This window comes from Ipomoea triloba, chromosome 10 (assembly GCF_003576645.1).
Source record: "Ipomoea triloba cultivar NCNSP0323 chromosome 10, ASM357664v1".
Classification (NCBI taxonomy): domain Eukaryota; kingdom Viridiplantae; phylum Streptophyta; class Magnoliopsida; order Solanales; family Convolvulaceae; genus Ipomoea; species Ipomoea triloba.
The window spans coordinates 12,014,733-12,026,771 of NC_044925.1; the positions used below are offsets into that span (position 1 = coordinate 12,014,733).

At 33.5% G+C, this 12,039-nt stretch overlaps 1 protein-coding gene across 1 annotated transcript; it reads left to right on the forward strand.

Annotated features, from left to right (window-relative positions):
- Positions 1–3,158: 3,158 nt before the first annotated feature.
- LOC116032848 (CTL-like protein DDB_G0274487) lies at positions 3,159–11,581 on the forward strand. Its single transcript, XM_031275579.1, has 7 exons — positions 3,159–3,374; positions 3,991–4,457; positions 6,545–6,728; positions 6,827–7,051; positions 7,184–7,300; positions 9,386–9,619; positions 11,160–11,581. Exons 1-7 carry the CDS (start codon positions 3,300–3,302, stop codon positions 11,370–11,372), a joined length of 1,515 nt encoding a protein of 504 aa, XP_031131439.1. The 5' UTR covers positions 3,159–3,299; the 3' UTR covers positions 11,373–11,581.
- Positions 11,582–12,039: the final 458 nt, after the last annotated feature.

Consider the following 12,039-nt stretch of genomic DNA (forward strand, 5'->3'; position numbering starts at 1 on the left):
TATATATATATATATATATATATATATATATATATATATATATATAATAAAATATATATATATATATATATATATATATATATATATATATATATATATATATATATATATATATACTAGTATAAAGAATTGGGCTTACTAAAGAGAATGAATTTAATTTTTGAAAATAATCATGGAGGGTAATTCCAGAATAATTTATTACGAGATGTCACATACCGATATGCAATTCGGCTCTCATGGTCGAGACCTTGCTTGTAAAAAGGCTCTTTCTTGGCTCAAAAATAGGAGGGAGGTGGCGGTCGCTCTTCATACTGATTGTGTCACCCTTCGTAGCAACCTAATGTCTACTTCTGAGATCCTATCCTATATTGGCATAGCCACTAAGGAGTGCAACGTTTTGATGAGTGGTTTTGATCTTTGTTTGGTTTATTATGTTCCTAGATCGGCTAATGTTATAACCCATACTTTAGCTAAATCTTGTAGTTCCTCGTTGCAGGAAAACTCATTGTTTTAGGACGTTGTCCCCCCTAACTCTATTACGGAGTTCTTGATTGAATCTTCTCAGTTATTTCCCTTCACACACACACACATACACATATATATAACACGACCACCCTTAACTGTTATCAAAAAGGAAAATATTCTGTTCAATTCATAAAATTCATCATGGCATGACTTACAACTATTGAATGTTATGAAATAGTTGACCCCGCAAATTTGTTATCAAAGACTAATTAAAATAAATATTGATAAGTAACCCTAATGTTGCCTCCCTTTTCTATCTAAAACCAAACGCCTTTCTCTGCTGCTCAACTTCGGCTTCCACCGCCGGCCTCCGGTCGGAGCTCTAATGGAGCTTTGAGCCGACGGTTTTGGTCACCTTCTACGTTTGTTCTCGCTCTTCTTCCGTCCCGACCACCGTTGCAGCTCCGTCCGCCTCCAACCACCGCCACAGATCTTCTTCTTCCGTTTTCTTTCCCTTTGAATAAAATAATAGTAGGTAGGTATTGGGGTTTGTGTTGGTAGTCTTGAACTCCAACCCTACTTTGACTTTACCCACTTTTTATTTTCTCTATTATTGTGTTTTCCTCTCGTTACTTTCACGAGCATTTTTCCTCTCGTTACTTTCACGAGCTTTTCATTTTCATTAGCATAAATCGTTTAGTTTGGTTTCGGCAAGTGTTGATCTTATCCTGGGCAAGCAAAAAAGAATGATGACGAAGACCCAGATCTTTGATGAAGCTTTAAGCTCCCTGAAGGAACATAGCTTCGTAGTTATGAAACAGTCTGCGATTCAAGTTTTCTATAGCATAGTTAGAAAAGTTGTTTCTATGTCTGACTGTAAGGAATGGTTTACCATTTCATTGATCGTTGATGTAAACGTTTTATGTTATGAATTAATGGAATAGCTACGTTTATCTTCAAAAAAGAAAAAACCATCCAATTAAAAAAATGTTACGTCGAGAGGGAGATTAAGAGGAATGGAGTCGCATAACTCCATCAAAAACAAAAGATGTAAGGTTGAAATTATCCTGCAATTTCACCCACTTTCAAGTCTATGTGGAATTTTTCTTTTTATTTTAATTTTTTTAAAGTCACATGACTTGAAATCTTTCACAATTTGAAACTTTTCAAGCTAACAAAAGTATGACAACCATATTTATTTATTGGGTCACACTTGTGTGAGACCGTCTCACGAATCCTTATTTGTGAGACGGATCGGGTCGGGTCAAAACACCATGTAAATGTCATACTTATATGTGCAAATATCATACTTATATGCTCAAATATAACACTAATCAAGAATACAATTTTTATTACTTATTAGAGAAAAAAGTAATACATTTTTCATAATAAGTAATGTTGACAAGTGCTCCTTACTTATAACGGCAAATATAATACTTTTGTGGAAAAATGTAATACTTTTAAATTGAAATGTAAAAGTATTGTATTTTCCCTTAAAAGTATTACATTTACCCTTATAAGTAACAAAAGTTTTATTCATGATTAGTATTACATTTGAGCATATAAGTATGACATTTGTGCTGTTGTGCATATAAGTGTTACATTTGCATCTTGACCCGACCCGTCTCAGGGTGAGACGGTCTCACACAAATTTTTGCCTTATTTATTTAATTACTATTATTTTGTTATTATATTATAATATGATATGAAAGTGAGATATTATTGCAGAAATGTAGAGAAAATAATAAAAGAATTTTAAATTTGATAATGTGAAGGTAAGACTCGAGTGAGAGAATATTTCACATATGATATTTCAAAATAATATATTATATTTCAAATATCTACTATACTAATAAGAGCAAAAAAAAGTTAGACCTAAAATGGGTAGAAAAAATGACGGTCAAATTATTTAATCAAATGGATGGTTCAGATGAATTATTTAATCAAATAGATGGTTAAGATAATTCAGATTAATATTGTTAATAGAGATTACCTAATTTAACCTTACTTTTATGATTATCCGTTAAGTTTTCCGTTAAATATTCTCTTCTCCGCTAATATCCCGTTAACATTTAACTTACCCATTAATTTTTATAAGAAAGATCTTAGGTTCGAACCTCATCTCACTCAAATTTGACATAATTAAGTTTCTCACTCTATTTACTCTTATTAAATTAAATAAATTAATAGTTACAACAAAAAATGATAAATATGTATTTCTTTAATTTAGAATTATGTGTCTATAATACCTTTATTCATTATCAAAAAATTGAATTAAATAAGAGAAATAATTTCATTAGTTATATTGTCTTTATTTTCTATCATGCAAAGATTCTTTACATTCAAATTTATCAATTGATATTCATTACATTGTCCATTATCTTATTTTTACAATATCTTGTAATTAAATATCAAAGTTATAGTACAAAATAATGTTATATATTTATTTACCTAGTGATATTATATTAGCCTAAGTTGCCCTCCAAATTCCAACCAACGTAGCGTTGGCTAATACCTGGCATTTCAGTGCAAGTGTTGCCGTTGAGTTTCAGTTACTTTCCACTCAATTTCCAACCCAACCCCCAAAAAGAAATCTAAATTTAAAATAGCACCCTAATATTCTTCATAATTAATCCTCACACTCAATAGAATATAAATATGCCAATTCAAACTCCATTGACTACCTTGGCCCACCCTCTCTTCTTCTTCCCAAATCCCCACTACTATAATACACTAAACATACAGTAAACAAAGACATTGAATTCGATCTATCTAATGCGAACTCTTCTTCTTCTAGCCGCCGCCGCTGTCTTTGATTCACTACAAACGCTGCTATGAGCGACTCGCAAGTGTCTTCCTCAGCGTCCTCTTCTTCGTCCTCATTTGACGATGCTGCCTCACGGCCGCCGGTAATCGCCCACGTCAAATTTTGCTAGTGATCGTCTATCTGTATGTGTTAATTGTGGTTGACTAATTGTTGCATCTAAATTCGCTCTTGAGGGAAGTATGACTGCTATGTTTACTTTGCGGCGCTACGATTTTGTTCTTTGTGAATGGAACTTGAAGTATCACCCATTTGTTGTTAGTTCTGTTTAATGTGACCGAATGACTTTACAGTTTTATAAAATTTGTAGTTTTGTTGCTCTGAATTGCGGATTTTGGTGCTGTTATGCTACTAAGATTAAGTTAATTTTACTCTTACAGAGTGATCATTTTGTTTCAGTTGTGTGTATATCGCTATATATCATTTAGGCATTAATCCAGGTATAAACAGAGAAAAAGAACTTGTTATTGAAGTGTAATCTGGTTTGTTTGGTATGTTGAATTTTTTGAGTAGATTTACTTCTATTTACCAAAAAAAAAAAAAAAGGAAGAAGAAAGTCAAAAGAAATTGATGCACTTTTCTACTTTCTCATTTGGCACGATTTTTATTGATAGGTACAATTAAGTCATTAACGTCCCTTTTTGGATTCGTTACAAAAGTTTTCATTTCATTAACGCACATATCTATATATTTAAATGCAGAATGGTGTGGGGAATCATACTAGGGCTGAAGGGAACCATTCTCCAGGATTCACTCCACAAACTTCACGCCATTGGCGAGATGTGTTCTGGTTGGTGATATTTCTTTTGCATTTGATAGTGGTTGGTATGGCACTTGGAGTATTTGGGCTTAATAGGTTTAGGGAAAAGGATAGGCTGAAGATTGATAGATATACCATGCCATTTCTTGACAATCGTGAGGGTCTGACAGAGGATTATTGGCCTTTGTATGCTGTTGCTGCTGGTGTCGGGACTGCCCTTGGTTGGGCTTGGCTGTTGTTACTTGGTTCACAGGCAAATCAGATGATGAAATTCTCAGTGCACATCTTGACTACATATCTTGCGGTGATCAGTGTGTTGTGTTTCTGGTGGACACAGATCTTTTGGGGTATTGCCTTTGCCATTGGAGCAGCTTTGCAGTTCTTGTATGTCATATCAGTAATAGACAGGTATAGAAGCCTTTTTGTTTAAAATAATTTCCTTTAGTTTTTTAAAATGGTGAGATTAACCAATTATATATTCTTCAATTTAGCAAATGGCTGTAAATGCTCAAATAGTTTGTTATAAGTTTTATGTATTTGAAATTTTTGTTTGAATCCTAGCTAAAGCAAATTGGGACTTTGTGGACATGAATATTTTCTTTTCCATCTTGTTCTTGTACTGAGCCCATTGTGTTGCCTATAGAGCATATACTATGGGATTCGAGGAGACAACTGTTAAAAGCATATAGTTCTGTTTCCTTAAATTTGATGGAACAAACTCATGCAATATTTGCAATTCTGATATTGGTTTGTACTCTTTGTAAAGAGGAAAGGGTAGATGATGATGTGAATCATAGAATTAAGGTTGATTGGATGAAGCTAGTGTGACTGAATATTATATGATTGATAAATTTATGTAAAGGTGGAAAACAAATTTTGCGAAATTACTTTTAGGCTAGCTATACTTTATTGCAAATTATAGCAAGTGCTGGATGGTCAAGAAGCAAAGTGTTTTAAAATTTGGAGTGGTTGTAGAGCAGTTGAGAATGCTAAGAGGGACAATATTAGAAATCATTTTATTTGTTAGGATGTGGCACATACTGAAGACAAACTGAAGAAAATTGGTTAGGATAGTTTGGACGATGCTCCATGTAGACTTTGTGCGTGATACAGGAGAAGAAGTGAATGACCAAAAATTATGTGGATTTAAGTTCCTAAGAAACAAATACTAGCTTAAGGGCTCATGATGGATTTGTGCTAAATAGAATTGAATGTGAAAATAAAATCCATATAGCTAACTTCAACTAGATTAAGACTAAGGCATGATTGAGTTCAGTTCAGTTAATTTGTTCTATATATTTATTGGAAAAGATGTGGTATCATTTACCACTTCACATATGAGAATGACCAACCAATGGTTGCCATATAATAAAGGAAAAGCAAGCTCTAGTAGCAACTTAAGGTTATGCAAAAGTAGTTGACATTAGGAACCATAGAATATGGTCTGGTTGTTACCAGGTAGGGCATAACAAACTTTTTAAATAATTGCTGCTAATAAGACATATTGGTTTCTTCACTTCATTTTTTGCTTATCTTATCACCTTATTTTCTTTCTCTCTTTGAGATGCTGAGAACAATTTCTTTTAAATTCCATTTTACATCTTCGTTTGGATTTAGCTGGTCTAAAATACATTCATCTGAATGTCAACATAACAGTTTTACGTTCTTGCAAATTCTCTGATTAACTATGTTTCTTTGATGGGTTGACATGCTGACATTTCCCTTCCCATCTCTCCTTTTACGATCTATATCATCGCAGCTAGAGGGTTCTATTACATTATTTCGCTAGAAAGAGGCTTTGAACTGAAAATGAACCTCATATAGGGGTAGACCTATGAGGGTTCAGTTTGGCTTACACATACCAAACTGAAACCAAATTGAATATTTTGTTTGAAATTTTTATCAAACTGAAATTAGCCAAATATTTTGGTTTGGTTTCAAAGAAAATCAAAATAATTTTCTTTTGGTTTGATGTAAGTTTGGTTTGGTACTTTGGTATATAAAATAAAAGAACCTTCAAAATCTCATTAAAACACCCATAGCAATATTTAATAAATAAAACTTACAATTATAAACAGAGAGCAATTAACCACAATAATAAAAACCAATGTTAAGAAAATAACAAATCTACACTGGATTTGGGTTGTGATGTAAACATATATTTCATCGAAACAATATTGTTTAGGATTTGATATTTGGGTTATATATTTCAGTTTTGGTTTTCAATTAGATTAGGGGGCAAACCAAAACGAAACCAAACCATTATTTTTGGTTTTTGTTTGGGTTGGTTTGATTTGAGTTCATTTTTATTTTGATTTATTTTGTTTAGATGCCTATCCCTCATATTAGTTATTGTAAGCATGGTCATTACTCATTTACCTCATCCATTTCTCCTCTTCTATAACCAAGCAAAAGGGAACAACTAAATTTATTTTCAAATTTGAAATTTCTAATGACATTAATTTTTTCATAAATATTTATATTCCTTCCTGTAGACTTCCGTTTACCATGCTAGTGCTACAAAAAGCTGTGAAGATGGTGTGGAGCCTTCCTGAAGTTATGGGAGTATCATGTGTCTTTATGGTTGTCATGCTTTCATGGTTAGTACTATGGTCATTTGGAGTAGCTGGTATTGTGGCTTTAAGCATTGGTGATAGTGGACGTTGGTGGCTACTTGTGGTGAGCTGGCAAGTTTTTGCTCTTGATTTTGAATTATTACAATTTCAGGTAATACTTCACCAAACAACGCAACCAATGCTTTTTTCTTGGATATGCAGGTTTTCTGTGTGAGTTTATTTTGGACAGGTGCAGTTTTTTGTAACATTATTCATGTTATAGTGTCTGGGATGGTCTTTTTTGTTTTATACCATGGTGGTCGAGCAGAAGCATCAATGCCTCCTAAACCACTGTTGAATTCTCTGAGGTATGCTGTCACCACTTCTTTTGGCAGCATCTGCTATGGATCACTTTTTACGGCTGCTATCCGGGCACTGCGATGGAAGGTCAGTTAACTTGACCTAGTTGATCTGTATTATATATTTTAATAAAAAGGTTCTATAATTTTCTCTATCAATGTCATTAAAGTCACATATCAGCAGTTGAACTAATGACCACCCATTTCTGTATCCTGCCAGATCAGAGGAGTAAGGTCAAAGATTGGTAACAATGAGTGTTTGCTTTGTTGTGTGGACTTCCTCTTCCATTTGGTGGAGACTCTAGTCCGTTTCTTCAATAAATATGCTTACGTTCAGGTATTTAGGATTATATATGCACTGTAGTTGTAAAAATGTGTATAAAGGTGGTATTTTTAGTTACCTGTCCAGCCTGTCTATTATGGTTGTTGATGCATGCTGGGGCATGATTATTTAGAATGTCGTTAGTTTAGTTATTTGGAAAGTGCAAACTATAAAATAGTTATTTAGCTTATTACTTAGTTTAGTTATTTCGGAACTACCAAAAATTAATCATTCTTATTTTAAGAATCGTTGTATTCAGCCCTATAAAAGGGAGTGTTATTTCACTTATTTGGAATAAAAAACAAACAGAAATTTAACCCTAAACTAAGGGACAATGGAGTTTTGGGTCTCAAGTGAACCCAACGCTTTCTTTTCTTTTGTGTTTTCTTGCCTGTGACATAACAAACATTGTTGATCACCCACATGTGGAGATAGCTGATCTTGGATTGAGTGACACCCATGATGCCGGCAATGAAACCAATGTTATGTGCTCATGTCACGGCCCACGGGCAAGAAAACGCAAAAGAAAAGAAAATGCTAGGTGTACTTGAAACCCAAAACATAATAACACTCTCTTTTATAGGGCTGATTACAAGGATTCCTAAACTAAGAATGATTAATTATTTGGTAGTTTCTAAATAACTTGGTTGTCTAAACTAATTAAATACTAAGATTAATAAGCTAAATAATTATTTAGTAGTTTCCAAATAACTAGACTAAGTAATAAGCTAAATAACTATTTAATAGTTTCCAAAGAACTAAACTAACTTTCTAAATAATCACACCTCTAGCATGTATTGGTTGCCCACTTTTTAAGACACATTAGTAAAACGTAGGTGAATACCTATTTTTCAGAGTCCAAATTTTGTCAGACTATATTTTAGCCAACCTGCCTGTCTGCTTATTTATTATCTAAGTGTGTGTGTGTATGTGTATTCATGTGCCCTATCTTTTGCATTTAATTTCACCTAGATTTTGTCTTATCTTTCAAGCTAATATACAAATTTCTGTACAAGCGGTTGCTTTATTGATTAATACAACAAAGCAATGTGTGCAATCAGAAACCTCTTTGCTCCAGCAAAGCTTTAGAAATTGAGAAAACACTTGTTTTCTTGTTCTTCAACCCTGAAGTACTAAGACAAAAGGCAAGAAAACAGTGCTCAAAGGAAGAAGAGCAAAGCCAATGGTCAACAATAAAAATTATTGCTTAATGAAGAATAAATAGCTAAATTTTCTCATCTCCTCTGGTTTTTGCAATCACTCAAAGCTACAATAAAAAATAGAATTGTAGGATCTGCACTATTAATTTCATATCATTGTAAATTATATATATGTAATCAGCCGGTTAAAAAATTTGACTTAATTGAGATTGTGCTGTCATGAAGCTTTTTTTTTTTAACTTAATGTAAGGTGACAATTCATTTTGTGATTGAAAGCAATTTAGCCCTTATCACTTTATTGCACTTTTCGCTCTAAACAAGTTTGGTTCCACTTTAGTAGCCCTCCAACTATCGGAAACTGGGGGACTACTACTGTCTAGAAAATTGGAAAGTAGTCCCTCATCTATTGAAAATTGAATATAAATAGTCACCACACTTCTTGGAATTGGACAAAAAAGGTACTCAAATTACAATTCTTTTTATCCAAAGATCCCTCTGTTCATCTGCCAGTAGTTAGTGGGTTATAGCTTTCCAGTTTTGAACTAGAGGTACTTTAGTCAAAGAGGCAATATTGTTGGGACAAAGGTGACATGAACTCTTATTCAAATTTCTATTTATTAATCTCCTTATCAAAGTATCATCAATTAAATTGCTAGTGTCTAAAATCAATTTAGAGTATTTTACTTTATGCATTCTGATGTCATAATTGCTTTTATATGTATCTGTTTTCAAAGTTGAAAGAGCACTATATATGACCCAATGAGAAATTGTTCCACTATCATGTATGGTAGCTGTAGAAATCACAGATACTCCTGATGAACTAGCAAATATTGAGTGGCTTATTAGATTTTGATATACGGTCAGTGCATTTTATGTCATGCTTCTAATATTGTTTATCAGGGAAAAAAAACTGCTATCTTTATGATTTTTCTTTTAACAGATTGCTGTTTATGGTAAAAACTTTAACCACTCAGCGAAAGATGCATGGGAGCTGTTCCAATCCACTGGTGTTGAAGCGCTTATTGCTTATGACTGCTCTGGTGCTGTACTACTAATGGGCACTCTTCTGGGTGGGCTGATTTCTGGAACTTGTGCTGGAGTTTGGACCAGAATCAAGCATCCTGACAGAGTTATGATGGTGGGTTCTACTGCCATGTTGATTGGGATGATCTTGGTAAGTTAACTCTTTTGTATGAATTGGATGACATCCTCAATTCTTATTTAAAGTCTTGGGGGAAAGAGAGTTGAAATCTCCCATTCCTTATTGATGTACAATAGAAATAGTGCTGATGGAGTTGATATCCTTCCTAATCCATTCCCTCTTGGCTCTTGCCCCTCCCCAACCCTGAACCGTCCAAGCAAACCTAAATTCCACATTTTTTCCAATGACACAGATATTTGACTCATTGTAGTTTCTATGTGCTTTACATTTCTTTCGTTGGTCCCCTAGATACCATGGAGCTATAATTTTCACCTACCAAATATATGAAATACTTTGCCAAACACTAGGGTTGGTCATTGGAAATTTGGAATAATAGTTGAGATGGCCATGCTGTGTTGGACTTGACCTTTAAACTTGTTTCTTCCTAATAAACTTTATTTCCATTATTTCTTTCATGAGTATAGCTATTCCTCAATTGCATGTTTGGTTCATATAATAAGGTCAAGAATCGAATAGCATTCCTATACATTCCATCATTTGGTTTTACCTTTTTATTCTTGGAAATAGCATTCTAGGGAATGAGTTATTCCTTTGCAATAGGAATAGCCATTCTGATATTTTTGGTATTTTTGAGTTCTCAAGAATAGTTATTTTATCGTAATACCAAAAAATCCTTTTACACACACACACACACACACACACACACACACATATATATATATATATATAGGGTCATAACTCATAATCAGGTGTTGTCGTGCCTTCCCGTGCGGTCGGTGCGGTTTACACCACTCAATGTTAAGAAATACACCACACAAATATGCACTATTAGAGTATTAGGTACACATCACCAAAAACACACCACTACGTATGAAAAAATACACCACACAGTGTTAAGAAATGCATAATTAGAAACAGGGGAGTTATGAGGTGTTTTTATGCATTTTCATTGTGGTGCATTTCTTAACATTGAGTGGTGTAAACCGCACGGGAAGACGCGGCCACATTTGAACAGATTTCTATATATATATATATATATATATATATATATATATATATATATATTACGTACACATACACATACGGATATAAGTTTATAAATTTTATATGCGTGTCTATTTATTTAAATATGCTTATGTATTTAGTTATTTATATATTTAGATGTATTAAATTTAGTATAGGGGTATTTTTCTCTTTGAATACTTATTCCATCCCTATCCATTGAACCAACCCAAGCCTATTCCTTCACCAAACCGAAATGAAATTCTTGTTCTATTCCTTATAGAATGAGATTTATATTTCTTCAAATTTCATTCTGTGAAGCATGTCTAAACATGTTGAAAATGTAATGAAGGGGAAAAGATGTGGAAATAGAGATCTGAATAATTATTTGTTCCATTGTAATGAAGGGGAAAAGATGTGGAAATAGAGGTCTGAATAATTATTGGTTCCATTTGAACCTGGTTTCTGGGTACCAAACAGAGCCACTTCAATCCCCCATCCTTTCCAAACTGACTTCAACCCTGAATTTACATGTAATATTAAATTGCAGGTTGGATTAGCAACTGTAGTAGTGGAAAGTGCAGTTACGGCCATATATATCTGCTATGCGGAAGACCCTTCGTTAGTACGTAGATGGGATGCGGAGTTTTTCAACAAGATGTCGGAGACGCTACACCAGCGTTTGCAACACAGAAGCGCACGGGCAAGACAAGTATTGACTAATAGATTCGATAGCCAAATGCAGGAAGCAGTACCTATCTGAATTTCCGGGGTGCACAAAATCCAAATATGAAGTAACTGTCAATATATAGGCCCATATATCCAGTTGTCAATTTTGTGCTTTTAACGTATTTGGTTTGGTTTTCTTTTGATATAGGCTTCCTGTTTGTAAAGAACAAGAGATGTAAGATTGTTATTGGCTGTTCTATGGCCAACCTTTGGTATGATGACAACAAAGATTATTCTGCGATGCCTTCAAACCTTTTAATTTATTTATTTACTTCTTCATTTTTTTGGTTGCTAGGAATATGTAAATTTAGATTTTGATGATACCAAATAATTTAGGAAATTTAGGTCTTAATTATTTTATTTTTCTGAACTTGGGAAATTTCTCTAATGCAACATCCGAAATGTCAACTTTACAAACGAATTGTACTTATCGGAAAGTAACAATATCATAAAGAAATTCATTCCGAAAAGTAAAGTCAACCATACGGAGAATGTAACGAATAGTTACATTCGAAAAGTCGGAGTCTAGTATCTTGTTACGTCCGAATAGTTTAAGTTAAAGACCGAAAAGTGCAATCCTCTAAGGAGTGTTTGGAGAAAAGTGAACTTAGGTTGGTTAATAGTCGAACCACTTCAAAAACTCTTTCTCTCTCTCTTACACAATCAAACCTAAAATTTATTAAAACTAAAAACTGTGCTTA

Bases quoted from the DNA above. Each gene is read 5' to 3' on its own strand.
- LOC116032848 (XM_031275579.1), top strand. From the start codon at position 3,300: ATGAGCGACTCGCAAGTGTCTTCCTCAGCGTCCTCTTCTTCGTCCTCA. The intron at 3,375-3,990 runs GTAATCGCCCAC...ATTTAAATGCAG, and splicing joins ATGCTGCCTCACGGCCGCCG to AATGGTGTGGGGAATCATAC. The intron at 7,301-9,385 runs GTATTTAGGATT...TTCTTTTAACAG, and splicing joins ATAAATATGCTTACGTTCAG to ATTGCTGTTTATGGTAAAAA.